Source organism: Penicillium atrosanguineum (assembly GCF_028827265.1).
Source record: "Penicillium atrosanguineum strain IBT 20685 chromosome Unknown utg000003l_segment0_segment0, whole genome shotgun sequence".
NCBI classification, from domain to species: domain Eukaryota; kingdom Fungi; phylum Ascomycota; class Eurotiomycetes; order Eurotiales; family Aspergillaceae; genus Penicillium; species Penicillium atrosanguineum.
In genome coordinates, this window is record NW_026623135.1 from 450,471 (window position 1) to 470,643 (window position 20,173).

General features: G+C 50.5%; 10 protein-coding genes across 10 annotated transcripts; 4 read left to right on the plus strand and 6 right to left on the minus strand.

The window, feature by feature from the left end:
• Positions 1 to 153: 153 nt before the first annotated feature.
• Positions 154 to 1,694, minus strand: N7443_003575 (oxygenase MpaB family protein; the record flags this gene model as incomplete). The annotated part of the gene is made up of 4 exons (XM_056883631.1): positions 154 to 426; positions 483 to 1,209; positions 1,257 to 1,285; positions 1,341 to 1,694. 4 exons carry the CDS (start codon positions 1,692 to 1,694, stop codon positions 154 to 156), a joined length of 1,383 nt encoding a protein of 460 aa, XP_056741909.1.
• Positions 1,695 to 3,507: 1,813 nt separating this feature from the next.
• On the plus strand, positions 3,508 to 5,367 carry N7443_003576 (Glycogen synthase; the record flags this gene model as incomplete). Its single annotated transcript, XM_056883632.1, has 6 exons — positions 3,508 to 3,571; positions 3,605 to 3,778; positions 3,942 to 4,453; positions 4,567 to 4,666; positions 4,794 to 5,188; positions 5,254 to 5,367. 6 exons carry the CDS (start codon positions 3,508 to 3,510, stop codon positions 5,365 to 5,367), a joined length of 1,359 nt encoding a protein of 452 aa, XP_056741910.1.
• Positions 5,368 to 6,405: 1,038 nt separating this feature from the next.
• N7443_003577 (H(+)-transporting V1 sector ATPase subunit A) lies at positions 6,406 to 8,590 on the plus strand (the record flags this gene model as incomplete). The annotated part of the gene is made up of 4 exons (XM_056883633.1): positions 6,406 to 6,684; positions 6,746 to 6,830; positions 6,908 to 7,575; positions 7,637 to 8,590. 4 exons carry the CDS (start codon positions 6,406 to 6,408, stop codon positions 8,588 to 8,590), a joined length of 1,986 nt encoding a protein of 661 aa, XP_056741911.1.
• Positions 8,591 to 8,946: 356 nt separating this feature from the next.
• Positions 8,947 to 11,497, plus strand: N7443_003578 (dynamin-like GTPase vpsA; the record flags this gene model as incomplete). Its single annotated transcript, XM_056883634.1, has 8 exons — positions 8,947 to 8,969; positions 9,033 to 9,102; positions 9,174 to 9,268; positions 9,391 to 10,132; positions 10,186 to 10,827; positions 10,881 to 11,144; positions 11,197 to 11,279; positions 11,329 to 11,497. The coding sequence occupies 8 exons, from the start codon at positions 8,947 to 8,949 to the stop codon at positions 11,495 to 11,497; spliced, it is 2,088 nt and encodes a 695-aa protein (XP_056741912.1).
• A 389-nt stretch (positions 11,498 to 11,886) lies between these two features.
• On the minus strand, positions 11,887 to 12,819 carry N7443_003579 (carbon-nitrogen hydrolase family protein; the record flags this gene model as incomplete). Its single annotated transcript, XM_056883635.1, has 1 exon — positions 11,887 to 12,819. One exon carries the CDS (start codon positions 12,817 to 12,819, stop codon positions 11,887 to 11,889), a length of 933 nt encoding a protein of 310 aa, XP_056741913.1.
• A 303-nt stretch (positions 12,820 to 13,122) lies between these two features.
• Positions 13,123 to 14,847, minus strand: N7443_003580 (glycosyltransferase family 2 protein; the record flags this gene model as incomplete). Its single annotated transcript, XM_056883636.1, has 2 exons — positions 13,123 to 14,117; positions 14,169 to 14,847. The coding sequence occupies 2 exons, from the start codon at positions 14,845 to 14,847 to the stop codon at positions 13,123 to 13,125; spliced, it is 1,674 nt and encodes a 557-aa protein (XP_056741914.1).
• Positions 14,848 to 15,368: 521 nt separating this feature from the next.
• On the minus strand, positions 15,369 to 16,637 carry N7443_003581 (cellulase family protein; the record flags this gene model as incomplete). Its single annotated transcript, XM_056883637.1, has 1 exon — positions 15,369 to 16,637. The coding sequence occupies one exon, from the start codon at positions 16,635 to 16,637 to the stop codon at positions 15,369 to 15,371; it is 1,269 nt and encodes a 422-aa protein (XP_056741915.1).
• A 1,324-nt stretch (positions 16,638 to 17,961) lies between these two features.
• Positions 17,962 to 18,360, minus strand: N7443_003582 (uncharacterized protein; the record flags this gene model as incomplete). The annotated part of the gene is made up of 1 exon (XM_056883638.1): positions 17,962 to 18,360. One exon carries the CDS (start codon positions 18,358 to 18,360, stop codon positions 17,962 to 17,964), a length of 399 nt encoding a protein of 132 aa, XP_056741916.1.
• A 373-nt stretch (positions 18,361 to 18,733) lies between these two features.
• Positions 18,734 to 18,931, minus strand: N7443_003583 (eukaryotic translation initiation factor eIF-4A subunit; the record flags this gene model as incomplete). The annotated part of the gene is made up of 1 exon (XM_056883639.1): positions 18,734 to 18,931. One exon carries the CDS (start codon positions 18,929 to 18,931, stop codon positions 18,734 to 18,736), a length of 198 nt encoding a protein of 65 aa, XP_056741917.1.
• A 302-nt stretch (positions 18,932 to 19,233) lies between these two features.
• On the plus strand, positions 19,234 to 20,140 carry N7443_003584 (uncharacterized protein; the record flags this gene model as incomplete). Its single annotated transcript, XM_056883640.1, has 4 exons — positions 19,234 to 19,249; positions 19,315 to 19,345; positions 19,410 to 19,544; positions 19,609 to 20,140. The coding sequence occupies 4 exons, from the start codon at positions 19,234 to 19,236 to the stop codon at positions 20,138 to 20,140; spliced, it is 714 nt and encodes a 237-aa protein (XP_056741918.1).
• Between the last annotated feature and the right edge of the window lie 33 nt (positions 20,141 to 20,173).

A 20,173-nucleotide genomic window follows, 5' to 3' on the forward strand; every position in this document is an offset into this window, starting at 1 on the left:
GGATAATATCGACCCGTATCGCGATAATCATCCACATGAGGGTTAAAAAAAATACATCATTAAATTCCTAGACTATCAGATGGCGTTATGGTGACCACAGCCGAACTATAAGAAAGTGTGCAAAAGAAGACCCGCTAATCGCTTGTCGCCAGTCTAAGCCAGACCGCCATAAAATAACTGGTTGGTTGGTAGCACTCCTGCCGCCAATATCAGACCCAAACCCAAGGCCACCACCCCAGTAAACGCTGCAAGAAGTCCCAACCGGGCTAAGGTCTCAACGCCAGGTCTCTCGAACTTGGTGCTGCGCCGCTCTCCGAGACGTGTAGTACGTGTCAAAGTGGGCACGTACTTGAACTCGAAGCGAGACTCTTTGCCAAGGCCGATCTTCTCATCCATGATCATCTTGTAGAAGTATTTGCGGCGTAGCTAGTTCACTCGTCAGTAAAATGTATACAAGGCGGCAGTTGCCTCAAACGACTTACCCCGATCATCAGCCGATCTAGGAAGTATATCTTGGGAATAATGGAGGAAACGGTCGCAACCCAGAAACAATAACCCCATATCATGACGCGGTAGTAGAGACTCGATCTTGGAATTTCCAGTTCATCCGAGAGCTGATCTCCGTTCAAAAGTCTAGTCAATGCCTCCATGAATTCCTTGGAAGCATATGCTGGAGCCGTGTTCTCAAGACCGAGAATAATATTCTTCGCGAGAACTTTTCCGATCTCAGTTGGATCGATCTCAGATATCAAAAGGGATTCCATCATAGCCAGTGCCTTGGTGCTATTTTCGAAAGGTTCAGTCGGTGTGCCCATGTAGAATGCAACAAGTCGCCAGAGAGCGATATAGTCTTCGATCTCTTGCTGACTGAGATGGATTCCCTGCCGAGGTAGTCCAAGGTAGACGACTGAACTGCAGAAAGTGTTGATCGTCCCGATACAGTCTAAATCATTCACTGGTGTCCCGTATTTGTCGATATCATAGTAGTCAGGCTTCTGTTTCACCAATTCCAAGATCTTCAGGCGGACGGATGAGTGGAGAAGTCGCACGCGTACTGATGAGACGTTTCCTTCACCTCCTGGTTTCATCCCCTCGGCTGAGCTATTGACTTGCAGAATATGCTGGAGTGTTTCGAGAAGTCGGCGACGTACGACTTTGGCACCGAAGCCACCGGTTCGTGCGAGTGTTTCAACAACCCGGATTGCTCCCCTAGAAAGTATTAGTCTGAAAACTCTATGGCTGGGAAATAGTCATACATTCCACCCAGTAAGCTTTCAAAGCTGAGCTATCCTTCTGAGTTAGCGTCCGCAAGGTATGAAAAGGCAGTGTCACGAACATACCACGTTCAGGATAGGAAGACCGTATCGGAAGAAAATGTCTTGTCCTCTTTGGATCTGCTCCCAGTCGACCCATTCTGGGACTGTGTTGACCTGAGTCCATAGCTCTTGAAGCTTAGGGTCCTCGTCGACATGGTCTCTCAATAGACCGTACAGATCCTTCTTGAATGGCCTATCCGAATCACCATCCGTGGGAATTTTGTTCAAGATCTGCACGCACTCATCGGCAATATTGTCATAGGTGAAGGCCATGGGACGAAGCTCATCTGCCGACCTGTGGCGATCAGTCCAATGAAACGAGTAGCCCCAGTAGTGGCACTCTGTGCTGTTCCCTTGTCTGGGACTTTTCAACGCCATGGTTCCTGTCAGCGATGCAAAGTATTGACTAGGGAGGCTTCAAGCACGATTCAAGAAGCCATGGAGAGTGTGACATGTTGTATAAATAGTGAAAATTTCGCCCACATGCAGCTGTCATGACCACGGTGGCTCCTCCGTTCGCCTCTACCGTGGTCCGGGGTCCGGGGTAAAGCGAGAGGGGTAAGGGCTGGGATGGCTTGCATGTGAACTACACTCCAAGAGGATCAACACTTTCACATTCACTATTCTGGCGGTATGAATGGATTTATGTTTCTAGGGCGTGATTTGGGTTCGTATCATTGGTTGGTTCTTCTGTCACAAGCGGTGATTTGTGTACTTCGGTCACGCTACGTACTATATTTTCTCTGTCGGGTGGGGCTTTCTTATTAGACGCCGCCGCTTTTATGAATGCGCCCAGAGTCAGGCTGACCGTAGAATTCAGTCCGGGTTGTTCAGATCCATTGAGCTGCTCATGTCAAAACAATACCTACTAAACCAATAATGCCTAACTTATGTCAGTTTCTAGTGCTTTGAGAATCGTATTTTCATGCCAAAGCTCATTATATCCTTGCTTGCCATTGATAGAGCTTTTTAGGCATTTCCCACCGCCCATTTTCGCAGTTTACAAGAGCTCGAAGTTATGAAAACTTATGTCTATGAAACCCTACGACTATATTTCTAGCCGCAGTGACTAAAGCCATACTACCTCGGAGGTAAAAGCGTCAACATACTGTCAGTCCAGAGGGACTAGTTGTTATCCTATCCCAAACCACAAAGACTACCAAGTAATATTTCTTATACCCTAGATGATATCTACGGTATTTCCCAGACATTTATCACGAGATGTGCATCTTCATAGTTTCTATGGCTTTACTAGCGGATAATTCTATTTTTTCTTCATAAGAAGCTCGAGTTGAACGTGACTACGTGGCCTTTAACATGAAGGGAAGAATTTTCGAAGATGTTCTGCTCTGTAGAGTAAATTTCCGTTTCAGGTGTCCTTTCGTAGCCCAGTCGTTGTGAACCATTTTAGAGTCAAAAAGGCCGTTTAACAACGGGTCCGGCTTATGTATCCAGTATTTTGTCTAGAAGCCGTCTTTTGTCGAAATTTCTAAATCATTTCGAAGATGGAAGCTGGGGTAAATCGTCAAAGTATCTCCGTAGGTTGCTTGGTATATCTTCTTTCTCCGATTTTGTAAGCTGTGGCCCTTCCGAAATCATTTTTTAACAAGAATTTACACTATGACAAATAAAATCCCTATTTTTGAGTCCGAATAGAGAGTAAAGACCCGCGGAACGGGAATACTTGTCTTCTTTCAACCGAACAACATATTTCCCTTTTAATGAGACCAACTTTCAAAATAAAACGATGGCTTACTCCCACTAATATTCGCCATCTATATTCCATGGATATGCCTGGTATATTGTCGATTTCGGCCTCGGTGGGTAGAGGGCATGGCAAATCAGTCTATCAAACAGAAAAGTAAATGGTTTCTTCATTGTCACTCAAAGTCCGTATTTGGAGGTTGTTTTTTATCACTCAAGTGAGAATGAATCAGCAGGTTACCTAAATTTTCAACGTATCCTTTTGAAATGAGGACTATCTTAACCTACACATATTGTTTTTCCCACGTGATCTTGCTCTATGTGGTGCTGCTCAACAGGGGGCCAAAAGTTTAGAACGGGCGACTTCGCGCGAGTCATTTGTGTCGCCGGTCCAACGGACTCGGTGTGCAATCGACATATTGGTCTATTACCAGATACCAATTACCACACTTGCTTCAATCGTGGCCCACGCAGGCAGATCTAGAACATGACTTGCTCTTCTCCAGATGAGGCCAAGAGAGCTACCAAGTCAGAAGATGCTGCTGGCATTAGTACCCCACCTTAGCCTGCGAGCAGTAGTAAAGGGCCAGAGACGAACTCGACGGCGATGCACGGTTTCAAGCTCTATGCCGTTTTCATAGGTATATGCTTCGGTGCCTTCCTGATGTCCTTAGATATCTTCGTCATGGCAACAGTACTACTAACCCCCCCTTCCTGCTACCCGAAAGTTTCAACTGTATCTGACACCCCATGGCTAGGTCATTCCATCCATCACGTCCGACTTCAAGGATACGTCACAGCTGGCCTAGTATCCGGCCGCTTATTCACTCACAACGTGCGCATTGACTCCGCTGGCAGGAAAGCTAAGCGCAACGTTTCCCCTTCGCTGGATCTACATAATATTCTTTTCCATATTTTTAGTCGGCAGTCTCATATGTGGCTTTGCTCCAAATAGTAACACATTTATTGTGGGTCGTGCAGTCGCAGGTGTTGGGGCCTCCGGTGTCGCTAGTGGTGGGTTTGTTATTGTTCTCACTGTTTCTTCCGAGAAAGCGAAACCGCTTCTTATAGGCATATGCAGCAGTTGCTTTGCTATGGGTCTAATTCTAGCACCTGTTATAGGTGGCGCTTTAACAGAGAAGGCAACGTGGAGGTGGTGTTTCTGGGTGAACCTTCCTCCAGGTGCTCTGACGTTATTCTATATGCTCTGCTTCTTCAACCCCCCATCTATACAGCATAATCAGACTGCTGTCCAGCGGATCAAGAGCCTGGATCTCATCGGATGTGGAATATTCATTCCAGCTATTTTTATGCTGCTTCTCGCTATGATATGGGGCGGCACAAAAAACGATTGGGACTCGGCAACTATCATCGGTCTCTTTATGGGCTCAGGTGTGATACTCATACTCTTTGTTTCGGCTATCAAGGTGATGGTGCTATGATACCGGGGAACCTACTCACCAGACGAACAGTTACCTTCAGTGTCTTATTTTCCTTCTGTCACTTTGGGTCTCTTCGCATCTTAAACTACTATCTTCCTGAATAGTTCCAAGCCGTGCAAGGGGCAACTCCATTGGAAAGTGGTACGCAGGTTTTAGCTGCTATGCTCTCTCAAATAGTGGGAACACTGTTTGCTGGTATCCTGGGTAAATTTTTAACACTAGGATCTTTCTTATCAAGGTATCAGAGGCTGACACTAGGACACAGCGCGGTAAATAAACTATTACAATCCTTGGCTCTTCATTGAACCTGTCTTCATATGCACTGCCGCAGCTTTATATACTCAGTTCTCGACTTTCGATACACCACCTAGCCATTGGATTGGTTTCCAGGTCATCCACGGTCTCGGGGTTGGTATGGCCCAGCAAATGTCCTCTCTCATAGTCCAGCTAGCGGTCAAAGATAAGCCGGATCTCATACCCGTTGCCGTCTCTCTCAATTTATTCTTTCAGTACCTGGGAGCCACAGTCACACAAGTTCTTAGAGGTATCGTGTTTCGTTCAAGTCTGGGCCAAGAACTGGCCTACCATGCCGGTCTGACTGTTTCCCAAATAGCTTTGTTATCTGCCGCTGGAACTGCCCATATACGTGAAACTACCGAACAAGATTTTCCCAAACTGTTACGCCTGGGTTTGGAATGTTACAACACAGCCATTACATCGATATTTGTAAGTGGCCCTTCTCTGGGGCGACCGTGTAGCAGGATTGTAACTAACCAGGTGGGCGCTGATAGTTTGTTGCAGTTGCTACGACAGCTTCAGGATTTTTCCTAGCTTTCGGAGTTAAGTGGACAAGAATCGATGAGGAAAAGAGGTTTGGTTTGGAAGGGAGTGAATTTGGACGGTAGTAGAGACCTTTCAGGCCTGTTTTACAGGCTTGCGATTCTCCAGAGTAAGCGTGCGTCGTTATGAGTCTATAAACTGGAGGAACGGAGTGGATTGATCAAAGTTGAGATAGACGAAGAAGAAAGAAATGATTCCGCTCACAAATTTTTCACGTTGGCCAATCTTCGAACGTGGAGCCTCGACACTGACAGAAGCAACAGCACAGGGAAAGCATGTCGACAATTTGCCGGAGGTCCTACAATGTGCTATTCAAGGGAGTCGTACTATCATCAAGCCACTCGTGGATCAAAATCTCTTTTCGAGTATCATTGTGCTCCTGACATTATTAGTATGTCGACTGTGCCTCCGCCAAAGTCGGTTTCGTAGATATCTGGGGCGATAGAGGTATTGAACGAGGGTTTTCACGTAGATCGGATCCTTCTAAGACTCTCTATGAGAGGACTCCGCGGTACTTTGGAATACGATTGAGGATCGCAAGAATATGCCTGGAACACCTTATGACTGCGCGGAATAGGTTTAAATCAAATCGCGGATTCCTCGTAGAGGTCTTTTATGTGATGGTATAATCCTGAGCGGCGTGTGATCTATACGCTGCATGTGTTATCGAGAACCGGCGCCCTATGTACCGCCTAGCCCCTGAAGCTAGACAATGTAAAGCCACAACAATCCATATAAGATATATCGTTTGGAACAATCAGTCCTCGGTAATCCGAGACTGAATAATAATGGCATGGTGATCAATGTTCGCCACGCAGCAACTATATAAAGGGGCACGTCACCCACATGGCTAGCACTACCATGTAATCGCGCCTTACGATGCTAACGCCCAACCTCCCTAATTTCTAATCACCGCTTTTTGAGGCTGACAGATAAACTCGCGGACAATGGAGACCTGGCGATCCCGGGCGCTAATCGCTCGGAAGAACGAGTGAGAGGATTGGATGGCATAAGGGGGAAACTCCACGACCCCCCGGCCAGGCCCCCGTGAGCAAACCTGGGCAACCTGTACATAGACTGTACATAGATTACCAGGAAAACGAATGTTAGGCTTGCAAAGGCCCCGATTGAAAGCAAGGCCGTCACTGCTGCAACTGATTAGCAGAGAGCCCGAGCGTCCGACCTCTCCACCGCCCGTCAACCGTGAGCTTCCAAAGTCTCCGCTTCCAGACTCACCCACCTCCATCTCCTCCAACCCCTCTACCAAAGCTACCACCATGGCCCCCAAGGACCAGGACCAGGAGCCTCATGGCCTCATCTTCTCGGTTTCCGGCCCCGTCGTCGTGGCCGAAAACATGATCGGCTGTGCCATGTACGAGCTGGTAAGCCCCCGGAAGCTACCCCCAATGCCCTCCGAGTCATTGCTGATCTGATGGCTGCCAGTGCCATATTGGACACGACCTTCTCGTCGGTGAAGTCATTCGTATCGAACAGGACAAGGCCACCATTCAGGTTTACGAAGAGACCGGTACGACTCCCTCCCTCTCGTGGGCCACGTATGCTCCGATCGATCACCGCCGAAGCTAATTGATTATGATGTAACAGCCGGTTTGACCGTCGGCGACCCCGTTACACGGACGGGCAAGCCCCTCTCTGTCGAGCTGGGCCCCGGTCTGATGGAGACGATCTACGATGGTATCCAGCGACCCCTCAAGGCCATCTCCGACAAGTCGAAGGGTATCTACATTCCCCGTGGTATCTCCGTTAATGCGCTCGACCGCGAGAGAAAATGGGAGTATAAGCCCGCCGGCTTCAAGGTCGGCGACCACATCACCGGTGGTGACATTTGGGGTACCGTGTTCGAGAACAGCCTGGTGAACAACCACAAAATCCTCCTGCCCCCGCGTGCCCGTGGTACCATTACACGGATATCCCCTGCCGGTAGCTACACCGTCGAGGAGAAGCTGCTGGAGGTCGAGTTCGAGGGTAAGAAGAGCGAGTTCGGAATGATGCAGACTTGGCCGGTCCGTGTGCCTCGCCCGGTCAACGACCGTCTCTCCGCCGATGCGCCTTTCATTGTCGGACAGAGAGTGCTGGATTCTCTCTTCCCCAGTGTCCAGGGTGGAACCGTGTGTATTCCCGGTGCTTTCGGATGTGGCAAGACTGTCATTTCCCAGTCTGTGTCCAAATTCTCGAACTCAGACATCATCGTCTATGTCGGTTGCGGTGAGCGTGGTAACGAGATGGCTGAGGTGTTGATGGATTTCCCCGAGGTATTTATTCTGTTTGACGTGAAGTCCCATGTATATTTGCTGACCGCTTCTCTCCAAATAGCTTTCCATCACCGTCGAGGGCCGCAAGGAGCCCATCATGAAGCGTACCTGCCTGATCGCCAACACCTCCAACATGCCCGTGGCCGCCCGTGAGGCCTCCATCTACACCGGTATCACCATTGCCGAATATTTCCGTGATCAGGGCAAGGACGTGGCCATGATGGCTGACTCGAGTTCTCGCTGGGCCGAGGCTCTGCGTGAGATTTCCGGTCGTTTGGGAGAAATGCCTGCTGACCAGGGTTTCCCCGCCTACCTGGGTGCCAAGCTGGCCTCCTTCTACGAGCGTGCCGGTTGCAGCAGTGCTCTAGGTAGCCCCGAGCGTAAAGGCAGTGTCAGCATTGTCGGTGCCGTCAGCCCGCCCGGTGGTGATTTCTCCGATCCCGTCACTAGCAGTACCCTGGGTATCGTGCAAGTCTTCTGGGGTCTCGATAAGAAGCTGGCCCAGCGCAAGCACTTCCCGTCCGTCAACACCTCGATGTCTTACAGCAAGTACACTACCGTTCTGGATAAGTACTACGAAAAGCACAACCCGGACTTCCCTCGCTTGCGTGACCAGATCCGTGAGCTGCTGTCCAAGTCGGAGGACCTCGACCAGGTCGTGCAGTTGGTCGGTAAGGCGGCGCTCGGTGACTCGGACAAGATTACTCTGGATGTCGCTGCCATGCTCAAGGACGACTTCTTGCAGCAGAACGGTTACAGTGACTACGATCAGTTCTGCCCTCTGTGGAAGACCGAGTACATGATGAAGGCATTCATGGGCTTCCATGACGAGGCTCAGAAGGCCGTGGCTCAGGGCCAGCAGTGGAGCAAGGTCCGTGACTCAACCTCCGACCTGCAGGCGTCTCTGCGGAGCATGAAGTTTGAGGTACCCGACAACGAGGAGGAGGTTACTGCCAAGTACGAGCAGCTCCTGCAAACCATGTCGGACCGCTTTGCCTCGGTGTCGGATGAGTAGAGAGAGAGAAGCGTTCTCCGTGCATCTTGTATTCGGTTTTTGACAAGCACATTACCCTGTAGTTATGTTCAATAAATTTCTGACTTTGATCGAGATTAGGCAGATGTATAGACATCGTAGAGATCGTAGAAGTAGAATGAGTGGATGCCTAAGTCGTAAGTGCCGCAGTCCCACGAGCCGACAGACCCAAAGACCCAATTGTGGATCCGCCACCCACTGTCACCGCCTGCGTCTGTTTAACCAAACACTCCGCCTCTCCTTGAGATATCTCCCTCTTCCCTTGGGTGTTTTCTACGTGTGCCCTTTCTTTTGATTTCTAGCCTTCTTTTGCTCAGATATCCTACACATCGCCAGCCATGGCAAGCCCAACTGGCCATTCGTGCGCAACCACCCCCTGTCCCACCCTCCCCCCTCCGATGCGGCCTAGCTAACTTGTGCGCAGCATAAACGTAAACGATCCCAGCCTGATCTCGCTGGTCAACAAACTCCAGGATGTCTTCTCTACAGTCGGAGTGAGTATATTTCAACTGCTCTCATGCGGCAACCGTGGTCTCTTTCCCGAAACTGACACCGTTTGCATTAGGTGCACAACCCCATCGACTTGCCGCAGATCGTTGTCGTCGGTTCGCAGTCCAGTGGAAAGAGTTCAGTACTAGAGAACATTGTCGGTCGTGATTTGTATGCGTTCCTTCCATTCCAGAGGTGCTCTCGTCTCCGGCATTTCGCGACAGTGCGGGTGGCGGGGTTACCTCCAGGCGGCGTCGTCAGCCATTGCTAACCGCCTTTTCTGTCATTTTTAGCTTGCCTCGTGGCTCGGGAATTGTTACTCGGAGACCTCTTATTCTGCAGCTTATCAACAAGACCCCCACCGCGCAAACGAATGGCGACAAGATGTTGGACACAACGGACAGCGAGTCCAACGTCGACGAGTACGGCGAGTTCTTGCACTTGCCCGGCGAGAAGTTCTTCGACTTCAACAAGATCCGCGATGAGATTGTGCGTGAGACGGAAACCAAGGTCGGCAAAAACGCTGGCATTTCACCTGCCCCGATCAACCTGCGCATCTACTCCCCCAACGTCCTTACCCTGACCCTTGTCGATCTGCCCGGTCTCACCAAGGTGCCCGTCGGCGACCAGCCGAAGGATATCGAGCGTCAGATCAAGGATATGGTGCTCAAGTACATCAGCAAGCCCAATGCTATCATTCTGGCCGTGACTTCGGCCAACCAGGATTTGGCCAACTCCGATGGTCTGAAGCTGGCGCGTGAGGTGGACCCCGAGGGACAGCGCACCATCGGTGTGTTGAGTAAGGTCGATCTGATGGACGATGGTACCGATGTTGTGGATATTCTCGCTGGTCGGATTATCCCGCTGCGTCTGGGTTACGTTCCCGTTGTCAACCGTGGCCAGCGTGACATTGAGAACAAGAAGCTCATTTCCTATGCCCTGGAGAATGAGAAGAACTTCTTCGAGAACCACAAGGCGTATCGGAACAAGGCCTCGTACTGTGGTACCCCATACCTTGCTCGCAAGCTGAACTTGGTACGTCTTGCATTCGCGGAGGTCGCGTGACCAGGCAACTAATCCTATTTTAGATCTTGATGATGCACATCAAGCAGACCCTCCCTGATATCAAGGCCCGTATCTCCTCTTCCCTCCAGAAGTACAGCACGGAGCTGTCGCAGCTCGGCGATTCTATGCTCGGCAACAGCGCAAACATTATCCTCAACATCATCACTGAGTTCAGCAATGAATACCGCACTGTCTTGGAAGGAAACAACCAGGAGCTGTCCAGCATCGAGCTGTCGGGCGGTGCTCGTATCAGTTTTGTCTTCCACGAGCTCTACGCGAACGGTGTCAAAGCCGTCGATCCCTTCGACATTGTGAAGGATATTGACATTCGCACAATCCTGTACAACTCGTCCGGATCTTCGCCCGCGCTGTTCGTCGGAACCACTGCCTTCGAGTTGATTGTCAAGCAACAGATCAAGCGTTTGGAGGAGCCTAGCACAAAGTGTATCTCGCTTGTCTACGACGAGCTGGTGCGCATCCTCGGCCAGTTGTTGAACAAGAACCTCTTCCGCCGGTATCCCATGCTCAAGGAGAAGTTCCATACCGTCGCCATTGCCTTCTTTAAGAAGTGCATGGATCCTACCGGCAAGCTGGTCAGGGACCTGATCGCTATGGAGGCCACGTACATCAACACCGGTCACCCCGACTTCCTTAACGGACAACGCGTAAGAGCCCCGTGCCCTTGAAATGGTAGACCAGAAACACTAACCAAGTACAGGCTATGGCCCTCGTGAACGACCGCCAGCAAGCTGCCAAGCCCACCCAGGTCGACCCCAAGACCGGCAAGCCTCTGCCTTTGCCTGCCCGCGCCGCGAGCCCCTCTCTGGACACCACCGGCGAGGCTCAAAACAACAGTGGGTTCTTCGGCAGCTTCTGGGCTTCCAAGAACAAGAAGAAGATGGCTGCTATGGAGGCCCCGCCCCCACTCTTAAGGCTTCTGCTACTCTGTCCGAGCGGGAGTCTACCGAGGTTGAGGTTATCAGTATGTCCACCCTTGTCCGATCAGCAAGGTACCATTCTAACCCCAAACAGAGCTCCTTATCACCTCCTACTTCAATATCGTGAAGCGCACGATGATCGACATGGTCCCCAAGGCCGTTATGTACACACTGGTGCAGTACGTTTGACCCAGATCATCTTGATAACCTCACACTAACATGATTCAGATTCACCAAGGACGAGATGCAACGTGAGCTGCTGGAGATGATGTACCGTAACAACGAGCTCGACGACCTACTGAAGGAGAGCGATTACACTGTCCGCCGACGAAAGGAGTGCCAGCAGATGGTGGAGTCCCTCGGTCGCGCCAGTGAGATTGTCAGCCAGGTGCAGTAAACTCAAGATGCCTTGTTATCGAGCTTTGAAAGGGGGATATTTCGACTGTATGATTGAGCTTCTCGCGTTGGCGGAGTTGGGCCATTATTCTGTGACTTTGCGGACGCCATCTTGACTATATTCGATATTCGTAAACTGTCTGCGCCTTGCTTTCTGCTTTTACTTTGCCTGGGCCGTTCAATGTTTTTCGAGGTTTAGAATTGTTGGTCTTGAAGTCCCACGGTTCCAAGATTCCGGGATGTCTGGCATTTGATTGTCCTTGATGAGGAGTTCATTATTAATGATTTGTTACTGCTCTATGAATTGCTTTAGATCTACTCAATTATATCTATTTCTTCTAACTCCTTGGTCCACAGTCCATTCAACTAGTTGACTGCGGTCTTCTGAATCTATTTGCCAACACTGTGCCGATACACATAATGCCAATCCTCCTTCTTCAAATCCTGCCGCACCTTGTAATTCCTCTCAGCCACATCCAAAATCCCCAAATCCATATCCACCACCCTCACACCCTCCTCATTCCCCATCTTCACAACAGGTCCAACAAGCGGCAGAGTAACCTGCGACAAGCCAAGGAAATCCTCTGCCGGCCCCGCAGCATTCGCAAAGATAACCGCACACGTATTCTCAAAACAGCGCGCCGTCAGCGTCGAGTCCAAGAACAACGCCTCGACATCCGAGTTAAATGCCCTCGCCTCGACCGACGCATCATGAGGCGTCCAATAAGTCGGAATGATGACAATATCCGCCCCATCAGCAATCAACTCCCTAAAGGCCTCAGGGAACGCAAGATCCCAACAAATCAGCATTCCCACACGCCCAATCGGCGTATCGATAGCAACATGCGCATCGAGACCAGATGAAGCCAACGTCGGACGCTCAGGATGCCAAATATTCTTCTTGCGATAAGAGCCGAGAATAGACCCGTCGTTCGAAATGAAATACGCCGTGTTCCAGAAGAGGTCCCCGCTAACACTTTCTTCCTTCTCAATGATGGTTCCGGGAACAAGGCAGATTTTCAACTCTTTGGCGAGCGCTTGGTACGCGGAGAGGTACTTTGCCGAGTCGGCGGCTTGAATGGCCCAGCGCGGGTCTGTCGGGGTGAAGCCGCTTAGGTGGTATTCGGGGAGAACGGCTAGTTCTGCTCCTTGTGATGCGGCGTCCCGAATATACTTGCATGCAGCTGCATGGTTGTCTTCTATAGCGACGTCCTGCATATGTAGGTGGTTAGTGGCGTGGGCGTCATAGATAAAGACTTGGGGTCCGAGGCGTTGTACCTTGATGTGCCACTGGATAATGGCGACGCGACGGGTAGGAGTCATACTGGATTACTGTGTTAAATGTTGCAAGTGTAGGAGCAATTGGGTAAAAGTAAAGTAAAGGCAATTATATAGTGTAGGTCGAAGTCGCACAGAGAGCCGTTCCTACTGCTACCCCAACTCCAACTGTTGGAGATGGTGGGGCGCGGTGAAATGCACGAATCACAACATCAGAACAGCCTTCCCCCGCGCCGAGTTCTATCATTATTACTTGGGGTCTATACAGAACACAACTATGAACTATACACATTAAGTCACGTAAATCATGCTTCAAATCCAGATCGTCCAAATATAGAGACAGCTCTTTCATGCCAGCGCCACTGCGTCCGTAAAGGTCGGCTTCTTGCTAACCCGATACACCAAGCGATCGGTGAAGAAGTGCGCGAAGACGGCGTGGACGGTTGGAACGGCACCAAAGAGGGTACCTGCGATTGGGAAGGCGATGCGATCAAGCAGGTACTGAGGTTTCCACCAGGTACGCTGGGAACAGCCTGTATCGGGTAGATTGGCCTCCTGCATATCGCGCATGCGAGCATTGAGGCAGAGTGTGTGCCACCGCTCATACAGCGCAAGACAAATGTTCATTCCAATGAATGACATTCCGCGCACTATGTCCGTGGCAGAGAATGCCCATGCAAGGGTAGGATGTAGCTGCGATGCGGGTGTCCTGATGGTGTATATTACCGAGAACAGCATGATGATGGTCAAGTGACTGGGGAGGAAGTGAGCCTCGTATAATAGTTCCAGTAAGGCAAAGTGTCTCGGCCGCAGCAATGAGCATCGTTTGTGGAAACGGAGATAGCCCAGCGAACGACGAGCCGCGAAGCCTGAATCCAGAGCTCCCCACATGTGGCGGAGAGCCTGGCGGTACCGTGCGAATAGGGTGTCCATTGATCTTCTCCAGCCGTGGCCACGGTCACTTGACACGTTGCACTGGCTGGCGGGGACGTAAATCACGCGGGAGATGACGTTCCCTGCGGTTTCAAAGTAACACTTTAACAGCATATGCATGTCCTCGCCAATGGCCGTCGGGTCACTGTCCCAGCCGCCGACCTTCTCGGCTAGGGATAGTGGCAGCGAGTATACCGAGGTAGGAATGGAGATCATTGTTCCGGGGTACATGGTCGACAATCCCGCGAAGGCCCAAAGGAGATCTGCACATCGAACCAAAACGGGGCTCTCGTGGGAGTTGCGATCGAAGATGATGGGGCAGCAGTAAAGGGAGCGGTCCGCTTCGCTGAAGTGGGCGTAATGCAGTCGTCGGATTTCGGTGAAATAGTCACGAGAGAGATGGGTATCGGCTGGTCATTGTCAGCATACATTAGCCTTTGGGGGAATTTTCGAAGACCTACCATCCATGACAGTGACAACGACGTTGCAGTTATCCTCATTCAAGTCGGTGCGGTGGATCTCCACGATACGGCGTGCAGCAAACGCCACATTTGAGCTCTTCCCTGCAATCTCGCCATGAATACCAGACGGGTGGAAGGTACTGCAGATGTGGAGGAAGAACTTTTCGAACTTGGTGACCAGGTGGCCAGCTTTGTCCGAGGAATCGGCTTCCTTTTGCTCCATGGCCAGGTATATCTCATATTGCGATTGAGCCCGCGGGTGGCTTGCTAGGACTCTGAGGGTTGTCTCGAGGGTGTGAAGGTCTTCGCAGTAGTTCGGCAGGATGATAGCGTGGACTAGTTCCTCCTCGACAACTTCGTTGATGGTAACGTCTGTCTTGAGGTTCTTCGAGATCAACGAGTCCACCGAGGACATGGAAATCGGCGAGATCGGTTGCTCGTGAAAGTCTCCTCCTTCAGACCGAGGCGAGGGGATGGGAGTATGCCAAATGCGCCTTTCCAACGCCGTCTTGGCTTTGCCGGTAGCTCTGAAGATAGACCAACCTAGCCGTAGGGTAAATCCAAACATATGGACATGAATCAAGACAGCGTATACAACAAATATCTGCTGTGCTATATTCATGCCACCCCAGAAGCCACCCTGTACGGGGTCATTCGTGGGGGGAAGTAGCTCTTCCATAGCGCAGACTTTGAAACATCAGAAAAGGCGCACACCAACAACAGCACCAGCCCAATAATACTAAAGCCCGGCAGACAGCGAGTTACCCAGACTAGCATCCTGACTGATCTGAGCACGAAAGGCACACAAAATCAGAAAAATATAGAGGACAAGGACAGGGAACAGGTCGAGTAAAAAGGGGCCTCTCGAGGGGATGCCTAATATATTGATCTACATGCTCCAAGTGTACCTGAGAACTGCACGAGCTCAAGAAAGGGCGAATCAGGCTACACGCCGCAGGCAAATGGGCAGCAGCAACAACGACCCTGGAGAAAGAAGGTGGAACTCGGGAGAGAAGCCCTTTGAGAACTGTAAGAGTGGATGCCCAGATAAAGCTTGGCGCATCCCGAGGGTCGGATTGGTGAACCCACGCACGGTCTCTCCACCCGTCCGCCACGAGGAAACCAATCATGGCAACTATACAGAAACCGTGGTTGACCCTGAGGATATCATCTCGTGAAACAACCCTCTATCTTCAAAATTCAGTCCACATTCAGTCCCAGGCGCTTCAAATCCGCTAGACGATCATGAGATCGAGTGCTCGACCCCCATGCATCGTCCACCAACCCATAACTCTCCCACTCCCCCGTCGCCTTGCGCGGATTCAGCGCCCAGTAGCCCCAACTCACGTCCATCAGACTCAAAAACCGTACCAGATGACGCCAGTAGTTCTGATCCCCTTCCGACTGATCATCGGGGGTTCCGAATTCACCCACCCACACAGGCGCCATATCCTCGGCCACCAGATAAGCCCAGTTTGTCCACATCTCCGTTGCAAAGTCTTCATATGATCGTCCTCCATAGGGGCGTAGGCTGCCCCAGCCGGACCATTTATAGACATGTGCTGAATAGACCACCCTATCTGGAACGCTGAGTTGCACGGGCCGTGAGCGCACTCCTGATAAGTCGTTCGCGGACGATATCCCTTCCACAATCATCAGCCAGTTCGAGTTCATCGCCAGCAATCGCTCGGATGCTTTTTCAGCTGCTATTGCCCATTCTTCCCAGTGCATTGTCCCCCAGAGCCCGCGGACTTCATTTCGCAGGTCCGCTCCCATTACATGGGGGTTTTGCACCAAGGGCTGCATCACCGTCTCCCAGTTGCGAATCCAGTTTTCTTCGGTTTGCGGGACACGACACAGTAATTGGCCACCGAACCACTCATTCGACCAGCTTGCATCGCAGGGGTTGGCTCCGCAGCACCATGTTGCTTGCGTAATGTGATTGTTGACAATGACGAGCAGCCCAGCCGCGGTCAGACTCTCCACGACAGCGTGGAAAACATCCAACGCCCGAACCGACGACCCTTCCTTCATACCGTCGAACAAATCTCGATTTCCAGCAATAACCTCGGCTCCTACCACAACGTTCTCGTTCACGATCTCATCGGCGTACGGTAGCCGCACACTGTTGAATCCCAAATCGAGGATCAACTGCGCGATCTCATCACGATGCCGCACCTCCAGTCCTCCGGGAACGAAATCACTATCACTTGCCCCATACCAGTTGATACTAGCCAGCTTAATAGGGGTTCCCAGGGCATCTAGAATTTGTCGACCCTTTGTGTGAAAAGGCGGAGTAAAATTGGTACTGGCCCCGAGTGGGTGGCTGCTGATGGGAACAGTTGGGACGATGAAGATCTGGTCCTGTTTGACCCTCCACAATAAGAAATGAAGTAGTAGAGCTGCGATAGTGGCCAGCACGATGGACGCGACCCGATGTCGTCGGATCCAGTGGATTGCTGATGACATTTTGTAATGTACCATCCAGTCGTGGACCAGAGGGTAGCTAGATGTGCCCTTTTCAGTAATCCGTAGATTGACAAGTTTAATCGCTCTAACGAGATGAGATGAATTTCTTGATCGGAATTTGGGTGTCTGCGAAGGCAACATCCGGAGGAGCCGCTTATTCTCCTGTGGGAGGCCATCAGCCAATTATAAGGTGCTCTGGGAAGCTGGTCTTGGGCCGAAACAATGCTTGTTCTCAAAGGGGGACATTCATGATAAATAATAGATCCACAAATAGCCAGGCTTATTTGAAGTGAATAAGCTGTCGGACTCGTATCAGCCAGCAATCCTTGGGCTTTATAGCTTCATAGTGCTGATGCAATTTAACCTTAAAGAGAAGAAGAGTTTGGATTTGCCCTGGGAACGTGTGTCTACCATCCTGGAGCTCTTCCTTTCAGCCCACAGGAGTATCTAAAATAGTATCTGAAAGCTGCCCGTAGATTGTGATCTCATGAAACTCAACCATTTATCAGATGTGGATTCGGAGTCGACGCCCATCTAGAATCTAACAACTCCGCACGTTCTCCGTACTAGGACTACAGCTGATACTCATTGGAGAAAGTTCTTGACAACTAAATTTGCATCCGCCACATTCTGAATATATGCCCACTGTGCGCTGATGAAGGGTTGATTCTGACCCTTTCTGTTGTCATATGCGCCAAATAAGAAGTTAGCGCCAGGGATCCGCATCACCAACCTAGCAATTATCAGAACTTCTTTCGGGGGCTTCCTCAGAAGTATTTTGTTGGCCAAGTCCAACTTTCCAGAAGATCAAGTTATTCGCAATGTCATTTACACATTTCGGTACCCAAATTTCTTGAATAGGAAGCGAATCGTGTTGTAGGCGCGTTTCAAGCGCCCGATGAAGATCTCAGCTGCGACAGGAATTCTAGTCACATCGCGCCACGACGTGTCAGACCTAGGCCCCAAGCTATTTCCCCCTCCAGATTCAAGCGGTGATTTTGGCCTCTAGCAATACCTGTGTTCAAACTATTGTTGAACGAAATGTTTCCCGTCAGAATCAACGTACCTCTCATTCCCATAAGGATGTCGGTGGGACGTATTTCAGCCTCTCTTGTCAGCGGTGTCGCTGAAGCCACGGCAACACTTCTGAATGTGAATCTGGACTTCTCACTCGTGAAATTAGAAGCTCCGCCAGAATTCTCTTCTGTCGGAGCCGCATTGTCCTCTTTGCATCGAGAATCTGCAGAAAGCGGGCCAGTACATACAACAGCACGTAAGCTCGGTGCCTTATTCGATAGTATTCTTCCCACAACCCCCGATTTGATCAAGCCGTCGTGAGCTCGAAGTCAGCCCCGACTGATGGTCGATACCGGATGAAAACATCTGACCTCGAAAAGTGGCAATTCTGCGCAACACTACGAAGAACCTGAACCTTCGCTTCAACATTGGTGGGAAGTCGTAAGAAAGCTTGCGGCTCCCCAAGACCAAAGAAGCACTTCTCCAGCCTTCCCAAGAAGTCCATCTTACGGCTCCCGAGTTTGATCAGTCTGGTGAACACTCTGCGGTCAAATTCGTCCGCATAGAGATATTCCTGAGCTGCCTGGGCCAGGACGGGTAGCCACGATTTGTGGACATCTATTGGAGATGAAGGTGCGACATCCTCGATGAGAGCATTCTTTATGTTCTCATCGAGCTTGAAAATCCACTTGAGAGCTACGTCCATTTGCCGAGGGTTCACACCCTAACCACCAAGGACGCAGCCTAGAAGCACTTGGCAAAACTGAGGCTGAGTCAGTCTTGACCCTTCTGACCTCACCAGGCCGGTCCGTTGCATTGGATTGCCATAATATTGGAGGTGTCCTAGCGGAAGGGACCATCTAATTCCTGCATCGCCATCAGTGAAGCTGCAAGAGAGCCCAATCTTCAAGATCCCTGGGACGAGAGGATCGTTTTGGCGGACCATCGGCTCCTTTTTGCTGACAATGTCCATATCCGGGTAAAGATGAAGTGCAGAGAGCCCTGAAAAGTAGGTTGACTGTTCTCAGTTCCAGGGAGGAATCCTTGACCAGTAATTCTAGCCCTTCCAAGACATCTTTCTAAACTTCAATCACGCCGTAATATAGCCCGGAGCGGCTCGCCATCTTTAGATCGAATTGATCAAGAGCCAGAAAACATCGACTTTGCTGCTTTTTCTTGACTTTATCCGCGATGCAAAGCCATGCGCGCGCGCTGGCATCCCAGTCACGCAGCTCCTTGCGATCAATATTTTGCTTGGCGACTACCCACGGTCCCATGGGGGCGAAACTAGACCTGCCTAGACCTCGGTCTTGTAGCATCGCCCCCTCAACGATCGGACTCGGGAAGTGACAAGTTGGCCTTTACAACCACTAGCATTTTGCCCTGGATTCGCTCGGTTTTCGCTCACGAGCTCACCAGCGCTTAGTGACGAATCTATCCTTCCTTCCATCGAAAGTTATTTGAGAGAATGACTATCAGAAAGCCTTTTTCACCATTACTCCTATCATGGATAGTAGCTAGCGGGATATTTTTTGGGGGTACAGGTTGGGGCCTGGATGGCTGCCATGTGCCTCTTGAGATGCAAACCGCGCCCGGTAGGTGTTTGGATCAAGAACTCACTGGTTCCTTATCCATTCGAAAAGGCTAACTATTTCTTTAGGGATCGGCATTGACCTCACAATGGCATATGGGTAAGTCTGCTAGCATCCAGGAGATAGTACTCACCCAGAGGAGCTAACTCTTGTGCTTATTCAGAGCTGCCGCAATTAACTTTCACAATGGCACAACCCGCAATCTGCTCCAAATTCATGGCAGCCAAGAATATCGGTCGGCCATGAAGACACTATCTGAAGATGCCCAGAATGTCCGGAACGGCAAGAACTCAACGATGTACGTTCGATACCTTTGCCCATACCGGTATGCCAATAGAGCTTTGGTAATAACCCATATCTAGGAAGAGAATAGAGTTGCCCTTACCGAATAAAGTTCTAAACGATTGGTGGTCGCCCTGGATGTGGTACAGATTTCTCTCTGATAAGCTACAACCCATTCTTGACAGTCGGGTCGTACCGCCGGAGGAAGAGCAACCGGATGATTGGGTCTATACAGTGGCTTATATGCTATCTAAAATTAAGTCTACTGCTATAGACCCTATAGAGCCGCCTCTGAAATTCAACTATGTGCTTCTATCATGGCCTGACTTTGAATTCGACACAGACCATCTCTACAGAGGCCGAATCCAGCTTGCATGCCGCTTGGCAGGTTTAGAGCTAATGCCTCGCAGTAATGTTGTGTCTTTCTTCGCCCCTGCGTCTGAATATAATGATGAGTGGGGAAACCAAGCTGAAGCCACTATGCTGGTGATCAGCTACAATGCTGCCAGCCTTGGAATTACATGGAATTATATCCCCCCTATGGTATACCAATCCCAGAGCGTCTACTTGAAAGCCCTCATCACGGGGCAGAAGCTGCATTGCGTGCTATAAATCCCGCACAATATTGGACGGAAGTCCAGGATC